We start from the raw sequence: 18,290 nt of genomic DNA, 5'->3' as shown, positions 1-18,290 counted from the left end.
ATCAACACAAGAAAGATTGACAAATTTATATCTTTGTGTTGATATTTTTAACATACAATATTGATATTTAGTTATTAGTTATTACTATAAAAAATTAGTATTTGATCACAAACCTATAGATTTATGTAAATTTATCATTACTTTTTAGCGAAGATTTCTTTAGGTGCGAACATGAGATACTAAATTACGAGGATTGGTATGCTACCTACCTTATGTAAGCTCCTTATGCCAGCATCATTTTCATTTGACACATATTTAACGTTGTTTGTTTCAATTTATATATTTAGTTTTATTCCTGTTTTACATAAATTTCAAAAAAATCAAAATTCGATTTGTTGTTTAGTTATGTTTGACACTTTTTAAATTATAAGTTATTTAGTACTCCGTCCGTTCCAAGGAAGATGACCCTTTCTTTGGGCAACACGGGAATTTTTGCAATTTTATTTTCTGTGTGAAAAGGAGAGAGTAAAGTAAAAGAGAGGAAATAAAGTAGAAAGAAAAGGTAAAGAATATTTTTAGTAATAAGTTATCTTGATTGGAAAAAACCAAAAAAAAAATTAAAGTGAGTCATCTTCAATGGGACAGGGTGTAGTAGTAATTATTTGCACTACTATTTTTTTATCTATGCACTCACACTTTAATACTTTTTAGTTATGTTTGGACTCTTTCAGTTATGTAGTAGTTATTTTTATTATTTATCTACGTTGTAATTATATGTCCTCTTAACTTCAATTTCTACACTCAAATTTTGTTTTTTGTTAATTATTTGCACTCCATTTTCATTTTTAGATATTAGGTTGTTTATATTTAAAATATTTTGAATTTTGATGTTATGCTCTATTATTTACCTTTTTTAATTACTTTAATTTTTATGTTATATGGTGGGACGTGAGACGGAGATATACGCGCAGATGGATCAAGCTATATGGAAGATAACCGAACCGAGTGGATCAGTTAGCAAATGTCGTTGCCACTTGATCAAGGCGTTCTCTCTCGCTCCACCCAAATATATTTATAACTCCCAGACGTGCACTACTTTAACAATAAAGCGGCAAGTATGGAGTCGATCCCACAGAGAAACCGGTGCGTTGAGTGTGTGAATAGTGAATAGGGGTCGGCTGCTGCCATGCTTTAAATTGGAAGTTTTAACTATTGGATTAAGCTAGGCGGAATGTAAACTAACCACTGGATCAAGTAACTCATCATGCTGGAAAACAACTGACGAATCAAGTAAGCGATAATCTCAAATAAAAGACTTAACTACCTAAACATGCTTCGGAACTACAAATCACTTTTTCATTCAACATAGTTAAACACTAGATCGAAGATTTTAAAGTTAAAGCTAAACTGGAACAGTAGAAAAGATGCCAAAAACAAAATAACTACGGTTTTATAAAAGATTCCAAACACAGAACTGGAGCGTGCGAAATACAAGCGAGATCTTTTAACTACGAAACAACACAGAATTAAACTTGAACAACTGAAGTTGGAAAGCGAGTAAAGCCGAGAAGCTCTCGGTTGGAAACTTGAGACAACGCCGAACAGATATTGAATTCTCTGTCGCGCTCCCTTTGATCGCTCTCCTTCTAACTGACCATCTCTATTATCTAACTAGGCTATTTTGGAACTGGGTAAGAACTTGGAGACAGGAGGAAAACTAAACTAAAGAGAAAAACTAAACTAGAAGTGGGAGGAAGATCTTTTTAATGGCGCTGCATCCTCTATTTATAAGCTCCTCGCAGCAATCTCCAGCTAGGATAACAACTTTGGCAGCAAATATTCGTCCTTGCTGGGATTGAGCGCCTCATCGATTGACACGTGCCCTTCTTCTAGAATGCAGTGGTTCTTCAATAACGGAATGGGGATTCGGCTTCGTCCTTGCGTCTTATGCATCAATACGTGTCCCCTTCTAGAATGCAGTACTTGATGATCGCCATCCAGCGCATTAGCCCCACGTGTCTTTCTTCTGGAATGCAGTGGTCCCCCGTCTAACTGCTTGATCGCCCCTTTGATCAACCCTCGCAATTTTTGGCCTTTTTTTCCAGCTTGGTCAGCTTGGCCTTGTTGCCTTTGGTCAAGCGACATTCCTGCAAAATTAACACTTGTTTTGCGCGATAAACTGATCAAGTAGCATACATTTTACCCCTAAACCGATGCATGAAATAGGGCTTATCATTATACTGTATTATTTGTATAATGTATTTTAGGCTTGAAGTTAATCCATGTCGCTTTTAGTAAAAATAAGAAAAGAGAAAGAAACATAAAATATAAAAAGTTTAGTGTTGGTGGTGTTACTTAACTAAGATTTTGTGTTTTATTGATGAACAATTATTTCAGGAATTTTAAGTTATATATGAAGACCCTGTGACTTAGCTATTCCTAAATTGATCAACCAAGAAAAACCTTTGTGAAAGTTGTGAGTCAAATGACCTAAGTTAGAAAAGTCCTTCTACAGAAAGTACTCCCTCAGCCACTCAAGATATCCACATTTTTGAGTGGCACGAAATTTTAGTAGTGATTAGGTGGAGTACCACATGGATTTGTGCTCTCACAACCCAAATATTTTAATATTTTATTTAATAAATACAATATTGCGACTATGAGAGCACAACACCCTCTGCTGTGGAGGGAACAAGTAGGGGATCCATGCCTGGTGGAGTAAGTATAGAGAAAAAAAGGTAGTTGGATATTTTAATGAGGAGAGAAGAGAGAGAGAGAGATTTATTTCTGTTGGGTATTATTGTATTCATCTAATGAGCGAGCGGAAATAGCATAAAAGAATAACAGATCTAGGTTCATAATAGATATTGCACATTGAGCAGTAAACACAACAAAATTAAATCTTACTTGTTGTGTTGTTTTCTTCGATTGATTGAATCCTGCAAGTTAAATCCACTACTATCGACGTCCACGTGCAATCCAATCCGATGCAGGAACTATCCCGGTACAATTGCTCTGTAGAAGAAAGCTAGGAATTCTCTCTACGAAGCTTTACGTATTTTCTATTATGTGACTCTATGTTCTCTCTACTGTTACGCTAATTCCCACACTCTTATTCTCCACAATGAAGAATAAATAGTTATTATCAAGTAGATGAAGAGTCAGACAATTGAAAAGTCACTTAAGCTCTATAATTGTTGGGCTCATGAATTAATATAATTGTAGCCCAACTATAATTACTTAATTCATATTAATCTAATTCTAGCTCATTTCTTTTCAATCTCCTACTTGGACTAGCATTAAATATAATACGCAGTTCCAATTTTGTCCCTTGACTGGATCAAAATACACATATAGTGTGACCCTTTAGGCCCTCATTATCGACGACGATCTAATTGAAGTCTGCACAAAACTCCTATACTGCGTTGGCAGCGTAGCTCGATATATGAAGGACGTTTACGTGAATTCGGTAAACAAGCCTTTACACAAAGTTTATAGTAATATCCTTTCATTCACGAACCATCTGATTGAGCCTAAGATTTGTCATGTGTCATCCAAATAGCTCAATCACTTTATCTCATCTTTATTAAATGGCTCATTTTGATCATATTCAATTACTTTAATTGAGTATATCTTTGCATTGGCGTGACTTAATGGTCAAGTAATATAGAGAATTTGAGTGTTCTCTCGAAATTTTAATCGAGGAATGAATCTCATTCTTGGTTCAACTACCATTTTCATTTATCTTATGATGTACCCAACATAGATCCCTGTCTTAATCCTCCTTTGGGAGGCAAAACGTTGGACAAGATCAAAGCACACCACTCAACAAATAAAATGTGTAACCGCAGATCCAAGGACTATTACATACTTCATGTACTAATAAACTGTAGACACTTAACAAAACAGTTTAATAGTAGGGTATGCCAATACTCTCCATCGTCGTCGAATAGATATCAAATGAATTCAAGTGAGTTTTTCCTTAATTTAGCCACCATATATTTGGCACATTAATTATCTTTTTATGCATGCATATGTTTCTTTTAACCAAAATAACAAGTGTTATTATTGGTTTGATTGATAATCGAATTTTGTTCTCAAACTTGGGCACTGCACAACAACTTGGGTTAGCAGGCTCAACAGCCAACGGAAAACACACACCAAGTTGTTACAATATTACCCGGTGATGGTGTGCTAGTTCCGGTCAATATGAAAACGTGTTATTAACTCAAAATTCCATCGGACAAGAGATGAATGGTGTGGTGATGGAATCACAGTCAGAGGGTGGATTTATGAACAATCCCACCTTCTTCTCTAACTTCCTTTCCATATGACTATCACTCTGTTTTCTTCCCTATTTCATCACCCTCTCTTTTTAACTCTTTCCAAAACAACAAAAGTATTATTGAGCTATATGATTGTATACAAATATAGCATCCGAATAAATGGTCCAAACTTTGGATTGGGATCTTTTAATTTATTTCATTGTTTTCTCTCTCATTCGCCTATGGTATTAATATTTCATTGTGGTATCAAGTGACACCAAATACTCCTCATTGTGTTAGTAATTAATAGGGTTACATTTAAATGGCCCAAACTTGTACATAATATACACCTTTAATCGAATAATTATTCTTTTGTGAATTTAAATAATCAAGTCCAAACTTGAACAAACAACAAAAGATTATAGGCATGTAGCTGCGTAAAATAGAGCATATTTATTCTAGTTGAAAAAAAATTAGCAATAATAAATAAATGAACCCACATTTCAGCTAGAAAAGCCATTTTTCGTCCATCACCAATCACAATTTAAAGGGCAAGGTCTTTGTGGGCCAAACCGTTCAGGGTGATCAATATTGATGCCATAAATATCAATAATGGTCCATGCCCATAAGCATAATCATATATAGGTGGTGTATTAAATTTCTGGTAGCCAAAGTTAGGAGCCAAATAATTAACATTAAATTTTTTTTTGCTATATTTTATTTTAAACAGCCGATTGATTACCACTTGTCTCATATAGCGATCAGGAGTAGAGTGTAGTATTTTTAAAAGGTTCGAAACTTTTGGTTTGAACTTTAAATCTTTAATACTTCATCCTCATATTATTCACAAATTTTTATTTTAGATATATTAAATTTGAGATTGAATTTATAATATTATCAAATTAATATTTTAAGTAATAAGAGATCATTTAATTAACTCTAACATGTAGCATTAATAAAATATCATAATTCTACTTAAAATATAAATAGTACTTCCTCCGTCCCAAGTAAGATGACCCCTTCCTTGGGCGGCACGGAATTTTATGCAACTTTATTTTGTGTGTGAAGTGGAGAGAGTAAAGTGAGAGAAGGAATAAAGTAAAGAGAAAAGTGTTTCCATTTTTAGTAAGGGGTCATCTTAGTTTGGACAAACCAAAAAGGAACGTGAGTCATCTTAGAGGTAACATGAAACAAATGGAGGAAATTTGTTTAGTTTTCTACAATTCCACAAATTTTTATCGTCAATTGTTTTTTGAATAATATATACTTCATCCTTCCCATAAATATGTGCACTTTCCATTTTCGTCCGCCCCATAAAATTATGGTCATTTCATTTATGGAAAATTATCCTAATATATTATCATATATATCAAGTGATTTACAACTTATACTTCAATCAAAACACTAATAATAATATGAATTTGACTATCCACTAACACTACTTTAACTACTTTTCTCTTCATCTATCTTATTTATCAATTTTATCTTAATTCTCGTGTCATATCATCCACCCATATTCTTATGGGATGGAAGGAGTACTACTATACCCCTTCCATCCCTTAAAAATAGAGAATTTGGGAACAATACAAATGTAAATACAAAATTAATAAAATATGAAGGATATAAAAAGAAAAAATGGTTTGAATATTATTAGTGGAGAATATGCTCCATTTTATTAGAAATAAATTTTTTTAAAAATGGAAGTGTGCTAAACTCAGAGCTGCATACCAAAGTACAACATAGCATATAACAAAGGAGTTCAAAATGTATCACCAAAACATTAAATCTGATAGAAAACAGATTGATCACAACCTCAAATTCACCATCAATAACATGGCCCAAAATGTCAGTCTACATTATTATTCATACTAAAAGATGGAACAAGATCAAGCCATTTTCTGGGCTACTTCTTACTCGGGTTTCAACGAGTTCTCAACATCGATCACGAACCTGTACTTCACATCGGATTTCAACAGCCGATCCATAGCGGTGTTTATGTAGTCTATCGGTATTACCTCCACATCCGCTAGTATGTTGTTCTTGGCAGCGAAATCAATCATTTCCTGCGTCTCCTTCATCCCTCCTATCCCGCTCCCAGCTATCGTCTTCCTACCTGCCATCCATCTCATGAAAATGTTATACTCAAATTTTACCAAAAGGCGTTGCTCGGATTGAAACAGAAACAACTAAGATTGCGCAACGCAATGCCACTAGCCTTGGATCAAGGTAAAAACAGGCAGCTGCAGGGGAGCCTCTGGTGCACCAACCACGATGAGCTTCCCGTTTGGCTTCAGCAGGCTCAGCAACGGCACAACTGGATGGGACGCGGAGACGGTGTCAATGATGCCATCTAGTGTGCCAACAGCAGCCTACCAAGCAGAAAACAGACATACAAAAAGGGTTTACTTTCAACAAGTTAAAAGATATTTTTTGGACGAATAAAGACATGAAATCCAATATCTTCCTTCACCTGCATCTGCTCCGGGTCGCGACTAACCAAAAACTCATCCACACCAAGGCGTTCAATAGCTTCCTTCTTCTTGCTAAGCGACGTGCTGATAACTGTAACCTTCGTTCCAAAAGCCTTAGCGAATTTGACAGCAACGTGCCCTAGCCCACCAAGTCCATTGATACCAATTCTTAGCCCGGGCTTGTCTAGTCCAAAGTACCTCAGTGGACTGTATGTTGTGATGCCGGCACACAGGAGAGGGCCACCGGCATCTAGGGGGAAGTTGTCAGGCCAACGGATGATGAAGTGCTCGTCCGCAACCATGATATTGGAGTAGCCTCCCCGATTAATGGTGCCATCCAGATAAGGGAAACCATAAGTTTGTATCTGCTTGGGGCAGTAGTTTTCAAGATCATTGGTGCACTGATCACACTGGCGACACGAGCCAACCAAGACTCCGACACCAACTTTGTCACCAACCTTCACCTTCTCCACCTTGCTACCAACTTCAGTCACAACTTGATGGGGTACGTACTAAACAAGCCCAATAGCAGTGACGGCCCATCAGCCCAAAGCCCAAGGAAGAGTATCAGTTCGGCATTACCAAAGAGTTCGGCCCCAGCCTACAGCTCGGTAAAAGCCGACCAATCAAGCTCTACTCTCAGATTGGCAAAAGCTGCTCGGCAATAGTTCAGCAGTTCGGTCCCCAAGGAAGAGTATCAGTTCGGCATTACCAAAGAGTTCGGCCCCAGCCTACAGCTCGGTAAAAGCCGACCAATCAAGCTCTACTCTCAGATCGGCAAAAGCTGCTCGGCAATAGTTCAGCAGTTCGGTCTCAGTATTCGACCGAACTGGGAGATAGTGGACTCATGCAGAACCTCCACGACCTCCACTACACGATCTATTTAGTGGTGGACCCATGCAGGATCTCATGACCTCCACGACATCCACGATCTAATTAGTGATGATGTAAGCCACGACCTAATTAGTGATGATGTAAGCCACGACCTAGTTAGTGGTGATGCAAGCCACGATCTTAGTTCAATGTATAAATAGAACTTAGATCAGATAGACAAGGGAGGAGAAAAAAGCTCTCTAGACATCAAATATCATATAGCAAGTCTGTATTTGTAAGTTGGTAAACCAGATCAAGCAATACAATCTTGCCCTCCTTTCTTCCCGTGGACGTAGATTTACCTCAGTAAATCGAACCACGTAATTCCCTGTGTCGTGATCTATATTTTTTACCCGCATTCACTACCATCAAAAATTCGCCCAACCATCACTGGCGCCGTCTGTGGGAAACAGAGAACCAAATTTGTGATAAAGCGAGTTTTTGATCCTCTTCTACCAAAAAAATGCATACCAGATCACATAATACCCGTGCTTCCGTCCGTGATAACCATGAGGAAGGTAGTCCAGCCCGCAGGTTTGGAAAACAGCCTCGGGAGAAATCTACTTCCAGTTCTCACGGAGAAGGAACAAACCGCTCAAAGACTCATCGCACCGAGTCTTCCCAGCAGCCCGATTTGAACGAGGCTGTCAAGTTGTTTTTGGCCGAGAAGCAGGAAGAGTTCTTAATTTTCCTGCAAAAGGGCCAAAAGCCGGAGACGAAAACGGTGGATTCTCCCTCCTCATCCAGACATGAAAGTCACTACCGCAGTAGTGTCGTGTCTTCCAGGAAGAAGAATCCTCAACCCCGAGATGTTCCTGTTCCTCCTCGGTACCGGAATCACAGGAGAACTCCATCTCCTCCATACCGAAGAGATGTCGGGTTCGCCATGTACGGAGCATTGAAGACTCCGTTCTCGGACGATATCACCCGAACTCCCTTGCCACAGAACTACCGAACTCCGTCGATGACTTATGACGGGTTAGTGAATCCTCATGACTTCCTGGGACGCTATCAGTATAACATGGCGAACCAGGGTCTCAATGAGGTCCATATGTGCAAGCTGTTTCCCGAGCTGCTTATCGGGAACGCAAGAAGGTGGTTCGATAGCCTCCCCAAAGGCAGCATTAGATCTTACCGAGATCTAATGGATGCTTTCCACAGGAGGTTCTTTCAGAAAGCGGAAGCCCGAATCACTTCGGCTCAGCTGCTTTCTACACGTCAAGGTCGCGACGAAAAGATCAGCGACTTTATGACGAGGTTCCACAAGGAATGCCTACAAGTAGATGATCTCAATGATCTACTTGTCATTTCGGCATTCCAAAATGGAATCCTGCCCGGAGCTCTCTACAGAAAGCTCGTGGAATGCAGTCCGCAAACAGCTCAAGAGATGTGGGACATTGCGGACCAGTTTTCTCGTGCCGATGAGGCAGACCGTCGAAAACGGTCTTTAGACAGCTCATCTAGAGAAGACAAAAAGAAGCCCGATCATAGCGATCAGAGGCTTCCTCGCCGAACTCCTTCCCCACTAAAGGAGGGATAGCGGTCATCCGAGGTGATCAAAAAAGAGCAAGAGTGTTTGCAGATTGCGCTTAAAAGTGCCGAGCAATCAGATCGGCACCATCAAGCATAGCAATCACAGCAGCCGGAGTCAGAGGCAGGCGAAATGACCGAAGTCACACCGGAGCTGAACTCGATGGTGTACGGCACTGAAGCCGTGATTCCGGTTGAGATCGGCATACCCAGTCCCCGAACTCTTAATTTCTCAGCAGAACTGAATGAGGACGGACTGAGAGCCGAACTAGATCTGGCCGAAGAAAGAAGAGAATTGGCCTGCATAAAAGCAGCCAAGTACAAGGAGCAAGTAGCCCGGTATTATAACCAAAGGGTGAAAAAGCTGCAATTTCAAGTGGGAGATCTCGTCTTGAGAAACAACGAAGTAAGCCGAGCAGAAAAGCTGGGCAAACTCGAACCCACATGGGAAGGTCCATATCGGGTGTCAGAAGTCCTCGGCAAAGGGTCTTACAAATTGACTCACATGTCAGGAGAACAAGTACCCCGAACATGGTACATTTCCAACCTCAAGAAGTTCCATTTGTAAGAGACAGTCCGGTCAGTCAGTCTTGTGTCTAGTTCGGTCCTAGGGGTATGTGCTTTCTTTGTTTTTTACTTGTTTTTCATGTTTGTCTATGTGCGTTTTGTTTGTCTATGTGCGTTTTGTCTGTCTATGTGCGTGTCGTCTCTTACAAATGTTACTGAGGTATCTTGTTCTTCGAAGGCTGATCCCCTTTTTAGAACATATATAAGCCAACGATTGTGAGTCCAAGCTTCTAAGGAGGATACAAGACCACAATTCAGCTTAAGAAACAAGCAGTTCGTCTGAAACGAACTGCAACAAAGGGAAAGTCCTATCCACGCGATAAAACTCGCCGAATTAGGACAAGGGAAAGTCCGATCCACGCGATAAAACTCGCCGAATTAGGACAAGGGAAAGTCCGATCCCCAAATTAGGACAAGGGAAAGTCCGATCCGAGCGATAAAACTCGCCAAATTAGGACACAAGCTTAGTCCGGTCAAAGAAATTTACTTCATAAGACCAAAGACGAGTCCGGTCAAAGAAGTTTACTTCATAAGACCAAAGACGAGTCCGGTCAAAGAAGTTTATTTCATAAGACCGAGGACCAAGTCCGGTCAAAGAAGTTTACTTCATAAGACCAAAGACGAGTCCGGTCAAAGAAGCTTACTTCATAAGACCGAGGACGAGTCCGGTCAAAGAACTTTACTTCATAAGACCGAGGACGAGCACGATGAAATTTTTTCGCTGAGCTGTAAATACGCAGTGATAGAAGCGAAATGAAAATTTCATTTATTAAATCTTGTTCGGCATACAACTCCGCTGCCCTACGAGAAGGCGTTACGCTATTACAAAGGACTATTCTACTGTCCACGGTTGCTAAAGTTGAGCCACCTATTAAAAAAATCCTCGTGAAGCCGAGTTCGGGCGTTCTCGGCAGCTGAAGAATAAGCAGGTCGACGAGATGCTCTAATCGACCTACCGCCTCTTCCCTGAGCCCGGGAAGCTCTAGCACCTCGGCGGCGAAGAGTCTCTTCACGAAGCATTTGTTGATCTTGCTCACTCATAATCACAGCTCCTCTACGAACTTCAGTCCGTCCTTGTCTTGACGTTTCCGGTTGCTCCTGAGTCCGTTCTCGTCTTGACGTTTCCGGCTGTTCCTGAGTTCGTTGCTGACTTGGAGTAGGGTTTTGAGCAAGTGAATCAGGGGTTTGAGCTGGAGTGCGACCATCTGTTGGCGGGAAATGCCTAAGGAATCTCTCGATTGAGGGACGCCGGGAAAGAATGATGTCGTACCGAGAAGCCCAGCGCCGCAATGATTTCACGACTTGTTGGCAAGCCGAGCTCTCCAGCGCATTGTTCCTCCGGAGTACGTGATATTCCTCCCACAGTTCGTCAACTCGTTCCTGAACTTCAGAGATGGTCATTCCCCCGCGCCTGCAGATGAAATCCTCATACGCAGTCCTCTCAGCGACGGCAGTGTTCAGCTCGGCCTCCAGATCTTTCTTTTCGGACTCTAAGTCCTTATTGTCGGCCTCCAGCTTCACTAAACAAGCCAAGAGTTCGTCATTCTTCATCTGGTCAGCTATGGCTTTTTTCTCAGCTTCGTCTAAAGCGGAAGAGTATAGCCGCTTCCAGTGAAGTACCTCCAGCTCCTTAAGAGTTAAGAATACAAAGCAGCTATGTCAGTTCGGCATTTCAGTTTACTGAGCAGGTAGTAAACCACAACAGGAGTAAAAGAGAGTACGAAAAGCTATACGAAGACACAAGTGCAGAAAGAAGAATTTTTTCATTCATAAGAAAAAATTTTTTACACGAGGGCTTCAAGGCCATTTTACAAGAAGGAAGAAACTAAACTAAGAGAAGGGAGACGAAATCATACTCCGCCAGCTTCGTCTCCGGCTCCTCGGTGAGGTTCAGCTTCCTTCTCCTTGTCTGCCTCAGCTTCAGCCTCGGCCTCCCTGCTCCCCCCAGCCTGCTCGGTGCCCCCATCACCGATCAGCAGCACCTCTTGCTCGGCCTGCCTGTCTCCGGTCTGCTGATCAAGCTGCTCGGTCTCACCCTCTCCGTGGAAAATTGGAGCGGGTGAAACTGGCCCTAAGGAGGCAAAGATAGCCTCCATATTCTCGTCCCGGTCAGCTCGGCAACTACGAACTCGGTCAGCAGAAAGCAGGACCGAGGACGAAGCAAGCTCCTCAAGGAGCGGCAGACTCTGGAGACGAGCTGCTATCTCTCGGCCGTACAGCGGCAGGACGACTTCGGGCCCCTGCTCGGCATTATCGGTCATCAGTTTCAGCAGATCACCGACAAAGGCCGAAAATTGATTGCTCAGAAAGAGTTTCTCCGCGAAAGCACGGAGAACCTCCCCTTGGGCAACCACGGCGGCAGCATCCCTCCGTTTCGTCTGCTCTCGCTGGATGACGAGCTGGTTTTTGGCAAACTGGGCTTCATCCTGGGCCGAGATCCTAGCAGCTCTGGCCTTCTCAAAGTCTGCCTTAGCCTGTTCGGCCTGGTGACGAGCAGCCGCCAACTTCCTCTGCATCTCAGCATAATCGTTGGACGCTTTGGAGAGTTCAACGGCGACGAGCTTGGAGAGGATATCGTTCCTCTGAAAATGGAAAAAGGAAAAAGTCAACCGAGGGGCCACAAAAAATACAGGAAAAAAGCAAGGCCAGAAAATCAAGAAGAGAATTCACCTCGGCGAAGTCCGTGGGCCATAAAAAGGGCTCACAGATATGTTCCGAAGGAGGCGCCAAGACCACGTCTTTCTCTGGCGCTCTTGGGGGTTTCTGAATCCTCCCCTTCCCCCTTGCCGAAGTCGACTCCGGCTTCTTTGGATCCGAAGAGGTCTTTTGCCTCTTCGGATTCTTCTCGGCATCAGAAGCCGAGCTGCTGGTTTTCAGCCTCTCCGGTTCCTTAGATTCGGAGGATTTGCGGCTAATCTTATTTAGCATGTTCACTGCCAAAAAGCAAGAAAGCAAGGTTAGTTTTCGCCACAAAAGCAGTAAGGCACAAAAAAGAATTCCTCACCCTCGGTCTCTTCGTCCGAAGACGAGGAGTCGAACACGAAGTCGCCCTTGACGAGCTCAGACTCCAGGTACTGCTTCCTAATCATAGGAATCTTATTGAGCTCGCCCTCGAGCTCGTCCAACGGTTCTAACCGAGGATGAGGAATCACGGACTTCGGCCCTCTCCAGGGAAAGCCCGGAGCCGCTGTCCTATTATAAAAAAGAAGCGATGTTGCCACTTTGGCCACTTGGTTTTGCAGAATGCCCTAAAAGGCTGTAAAGGGATCAAGTAAAACCAAGATCCTTTTCTCTTAAACTGGAAGAAATTAAGGATTGCCCTCAGAGACAGATCCTTATCTAACCTACGCAGCTCGGCAGCAAAGGCCGATAAGTGCCTCCAAGAGTTCGGAGTCACCTGACCTAAAGGGAGTTGAAAAAAATCAAGCAGCTCTACAAAGGCAGGGGGAAGAGGGAAACGAAGCCCGCATTCCAAGCCGGCTTCATAAACGGTGGCGTAACCCTCCGGCGGCGAGTCAGCCCTATGAAGGTCGTCGGGAATCGCAACCTTCCCCCCAGGAAAAAAATATTTTTCGTGTAGGGATATCACAGTATCCTTACTCAAGATGCTGTGAAAATACTCTACGGTCTTCTCCCCGGATTCTTTCCGGCTAGAAGACCCCTTATCCCCTTTCCTACCGCTACCTGACTCAGAAGAAGAAGAAGACATAGTTCTTACTCTTTGAAAGTCTGAAGAAATTCTGAAGAAATTCTTGAAAGCGGAAGGAAATTTTTACGCAAAAGAGAGAGAATGCAGAAGAAGCAATAGCAAAAGTGTTCAAATGATGAAGAAAGGACGTATTTATCAGATTCGGAGAAGATTTCAAAATCATCGCACCGTTTCGAATCCCACCTTTTCAGGATTCAACGGCCGGATTTTACTGTCGCATTTAATGCAGTCACGCGCAAGGCACGTCCCCTGACGTCAGCCTTCCCCGTACCTTTATCCAGAATGCCGAAGTGACTCGCTTCGCCGAAGTGATTCACTTCGCTTTTTGGGGGGGGGTAGTGATGGGGTACGTACTAAACAAGCCCAATAGCAGTGACGGCCCATCAGCCCAAAGCCCAAGGAAGAGTATCAGTTCGGCATTACCAAAGAGTTCGGCCCCAGCCTACAGCTCGGTAAAAGCCGACCAATCAAGCTCTACTCTCAGATTGGCAAAAGCTGCTCGGCAATAGTTCAGCAGTTCGGTCCCCAAGGAAGAGTATCAGTTCGGCATTACCAAAGAGTTCGGCCCCAGCCTACAGCTCGGTAAAAGCCAACCAATCAAGCTCTACTCTCAGATCGGCAAAAGCTGCTCGGCAATAGTTCAGCAGTTCGGTCTCAGTATTCGACCGAACTGGGAGATAGTGGACTCATGCAGAACCTCCACGACCTCCACTACACGATCTATTTAGTGGTGGACCCATGCAGGATCTCATGACCTCCACGACATCCACAATCTAATTAGTGATGATGTAAGCCACGACCTAATTAGTGATGATGTAAGCCACGACCTAGTTAGTGGTGATGCAAGCCACGATCTTAGTTCAATGTATAAATAGAACTTAGATCAGATAGACAAGGGAGGAGAAAAAAGCTCTCTAGACATCAAATATCATATAGCAAGTCTGTATTTGTAAGCTGGTAAACCAGATCAAGCAATACAATCTTGCCCTCCTTTCTTCCCGTGGACGTAGATTTACCTCAGTAAATCGAACCACGTAATTCCCTGTGTCGTGATCTATATTTTTTACCCGCATTCACTACCATCAAAAATTCGCCCAACCATCACAACTCCCACAATCTCATGCCTACACAAGGTTAATTAACTATTATCCCAATGTTGTCGAGTCATTTCATATTTAGCAAAAATCAACTTTCTTCTACCTTACTTTACTATTTCTTACTTTATTCTATCTTTTTCCTTTTCTACTTTATTATTTTACTATTTCTTACTTTATTCTATCTTTTTCCTTTCCTACTTTATTATCCATTTACTTAACTTACTTGACAAAATTTTATTAAAATAAGAAATACCCTTACTACACATGGACGGAGGGAGTACAATTGTTCCATAAGATGAGATCCAAGCAATAGATGATTTTCAATTGAAAGATGTCATAATTAGTGATTTGCAAAATAAGTATTCCTCTCTAACTCTATCAATCAATCTCTTAGAGCATCTCCAACCATTTCCGCTAAACTAAAACTTATTTTAGTGTAAATCTCCAGTCAAATATGATTTTACTTCAATTATTTAAACTAACTCAAACTTAAAAAATTATTATCTATATTATGCCTTTTTTCTCTCACAAACTTCGAAAAACTGATAGCTATTTTTTAATCAAAAATTAAAAATGGGATTGGTTTTTTAGTAGCATTAGAGCAAATTACACGTATCTTATTTTAGGAGGTTTTAGTGTATAACTGGAGATGGTCTTACCCGGGAACAAGGGGATACTGAGTAAAGCCCCACTCATTCTTGGCCATGTGCAGATCTGAGTGGCAAACACCACAGTACAAAACCTTGAGCTGCACGTCTGTCTCACCAGTAGCCCTGCACCACACATCCAAACCTCAGAAACATCCCAAACTACAAAATTTTCAAAAAATCAACAAAAAGTTGTGATCTTTGACAATCCCAGATAGAAAACATACCTCCTGGAAAACTTGAAGGGAGAGAAGCTTCCAGAAGTGTCAGTGGCAGCGTATCCGAAGGCCTTCACTGGGTGCTCTGTTTCTGGGGTCTTCGCCATTTTACCTTTTTGGTATGATTGGTTTGTAACAAGTTAAAAAGGTGCAAGAAAATATCAAGCAGGAATTGAGATATAAGTATTGGTGTGCGGATTGGGGAAGGTGGGCATTATAGCGGTAGTTCAAGGGCCATAACTACTAACTAGCGTGGCGTTATCCGTAGATACAATGAACTACACAACTACTACTACTTGATCAATAAATTACCAACAACTTTTTCACACAAATTCTACACTACTCTTAGACCGGTGCGGATCTCCTACTCTGCAGGAATGGTGGAGTAGGAGATCAGCTCCGCTCTTAGGCAATCTAAATTGGTGGAGAGAATGATGTTAAAATATTTGCTTTTTATTCAACTTTAAATTACACCATGATTTACATCCAACTATATAGGAGGGAGGCTATACAAATAAGGTAAGGATCCGTCCTAATTCTAATTACCATATCACACGGCAATTTACAATCAATTCCACATCTCCTCAATTATTTGCTTGTGATTTGATTCCCCCAATCTTCTCAATTATTTGCTTGATTTCTTTCCAACACTCCCCCTCAAGTTAAATAAGGGGATCATCCATACTTAACTTGCCCAATACTTCATGGAAACTTCTGGAGTCCACAACTTTGGTAAGAATATTAGCCAGCTGGTCTTCTGATCTGACAAACGGTAGATCCACCACCTTTGCTTCAATGTTGTCTTCGATGAAGTGTCGACCAACTTCAACATGTTTTGTCCGGTCATGCTGTACTGGGTTCTCGGATATGGCGATAGCTGCCTTGTTATCACAAAATAGTTTGCAGGGTCCGAAAGGCATTAACTCCAACTCGGTCATTAGTCTTTTTAGACATAGAATCTCGGTCAATCCACTCTTGATTCCTCGAAATTCTGCTTCAGCACTTGACAAAGCTACCACCTTTTGCTTCTTACTTCGCCAAGTAACCAGATTGCCGCCAACGAACGTAAAGTACCCAACGGTTGACTTTCAATCATTTGGATTTCCGGCCCAATCGGCATCTGTGAACCCATATATGTCCATATGGCCATGCTTCTTAAACATCACTCCATGTCCCGGTGTTCCTTTTAGGTATCGAAAAATCCGCAGTGCTGCTTCCCAATGAGCTTCTTGGGGTTTGTGCATAAACTGACTCACCACTCCAACCGCGTATGCAATGTCAGGTCTAGTATGGGACAAGTAGATTAGCTTGCCAACTAGGCGCTGGTATCTCGTGCGATGAGTAGGTTCTGCTCCTTCTACTATCTGCAACCCATGATTTTGGACCATAGGAGTATCTACTGGTTTGCAATCCAGCATCCCCGTTTCTGCCAGTAAATCGAGGACGTATTTTCTTTGGCTGATGAAGATTCCCCTCTTTGATCTCAATATTTCTATTCCCAGAAAATACTTCAGCAGTCCAAGATCTTTCATCTGAAATTATGAGAACAGGTTCTGTCTTAGTAGCTTAATCTCTTCCTCATCGTCGCCAGTGAGAATCATGTCATCTACATAGATAACAAGGCAAGTGATCTTCCCTTCTCTCTTTTTTAAAAACAGAGTGTGATCAGAGTTACTCTGTTTATACCCGTACTTCTTCATTACTTCGATGAATCTTCCAAACCAGGCTTGAGGCGACTATTTTAGCCCATACAACGTCTTCTTGAGCTTGCACACCTTTCCACCTTCAAAGTCCTCAGAAAAGCCTAGCAGGACTTCCATATAAATTGGCTTTGAGAGTTCCCCATGTAGGAATGCATTAGTAACGTCAAACTGGTGTAGTGGCCACTCCTTGTTGGCTGCAATAGAGAGTAGGACCCTGATGGTGTTCATCTTGGCAACCGGTGAGAATGTCTCAGCATAATCGACTCCATATGTCTGGGTGTATCCCTTTGCCACCAACCTTGCCTTGTATCGTTCAATCGATCCATCTGGTCTTCTTTTGATGGTGAAGACCCACCTGCATCCTACGGCTCGCACACCTTCTGGTTTGGCACACACTTCCCATGTCTTGCTATTCATAAGGGCATTCATTTCCACTATCATCACCTTTCTCCAATGAGTTATTTTCATAGCCTCTTCAGCGGTTTGAGGGATCTCTTCTTCTTCGTACAGAGCAGTTGTGAAAGCTCTTGGCATTTCAGAGATTGGCTTTAGCAAGGTTCGCTACTCTGTATCTGCTTTTAGCCCCTACCTTCTCCGGACTGTACCTTTTAGGTGGAATTCCTCGAGTGTTGCGTTGAGGAATAATGTATCGACCAGTTTCCCCATCAATAGTAGTGACTTCATCTACGCTAGAATCATTAGAAATAAAGGATGTACTTTCAGGTTCTGGTTGGGGAGTTACCTCAGATATCACTGGAAGAGGATTCGAGTGAGGCGTGGTTGGCTAAGGAGGATCTATAGTGGATGTGACCTGCTCGGCGATGGCGCTAGCTCGTTCTGTTGGTTCCGCCTTATAGTCGCTTGATGGGGGCACCAACCAACTTGGGGGTCCATTTATTTCCCTTAGGCTATTTCTACTCTCCCCTTGACCTCGAAGTTGGGTTTGATAAAAATACTCACACTCAAGAAAGTTGCAATTCATAGTAGTGATTATTTTTCTAGACGATGGATCATAGCACCTATATCCCTTCTGATTGACCCCATAACCAATAATGACACATTTTATCGCACATGCAGAAAATTTTGTGCGCTCGTGTTTTGGAACATGTACATAGACGAAGCATCCAAAAATTTTAAGCGGAAGTGTAAGAGGTTCCGGGATTTTTGTAAAATTTGAAAGGACTTGATGGGGTGTTTTCATGTTAAGGATTTTTGTAGGAAGGCGATTCACGAGATAAACTGAGGTAGCGACCGCTTCTGGCCAAAGAAA

The 18,290-nt window shown here is 41.9% G+C and overlaps 1 protein-coding gene across 1 annotated transcript; it reads right to left on the bottom strand.

Moving 5' to 3' along the window:
• Positions 1-6,109: 6,109 nt before the first annotated feature.
• On the bottom strand, positions 6,110-15,430 carry LOC121767408 (geraniol dehydrogenase 1-like). Its single transcript, XM_042163674.1, has 6 exons — positions 15,327-15,430; positions 15,112-15,225; positions 14,464-14,479; positions 6,676-7,188; positions 6,421-6,574; positions 6,110-6,318 (listed from the first exon to the last, which is right to left on the bottom strand). The coding sequence occupies exons 1-6, from the start codon at positions 15,422-15,424 to the stop codon at positions 6,116-6,118; spliced, it is 1,098 nt and encodes a 365-aa protein (XP_042019608.1). The 5' UTR covers positions 15,425-15,430; the 3' UTR covers positions 6,110-6,115.
• Positions 15,431-18,290: the final 2,860 nt, after the last annotated feature.

This window comes from Salvia splendens, chromosome 15 (genome assembly GCF_004379255.2).
Source record: "Salvia splendens isolate huo1 chromosome 15, SspV2, whole genome shotgun sequence".
NCBI classification, from domain to species: Eukaryota; Viridiplantae; Streptophyta; class Magnoliopsida; order Lamiales; family Lamiaceae; genus Salvia; species Salvia splendens.
This window is presented reverse-complemented; position numbering and strand designations above follow the sequence as displayed.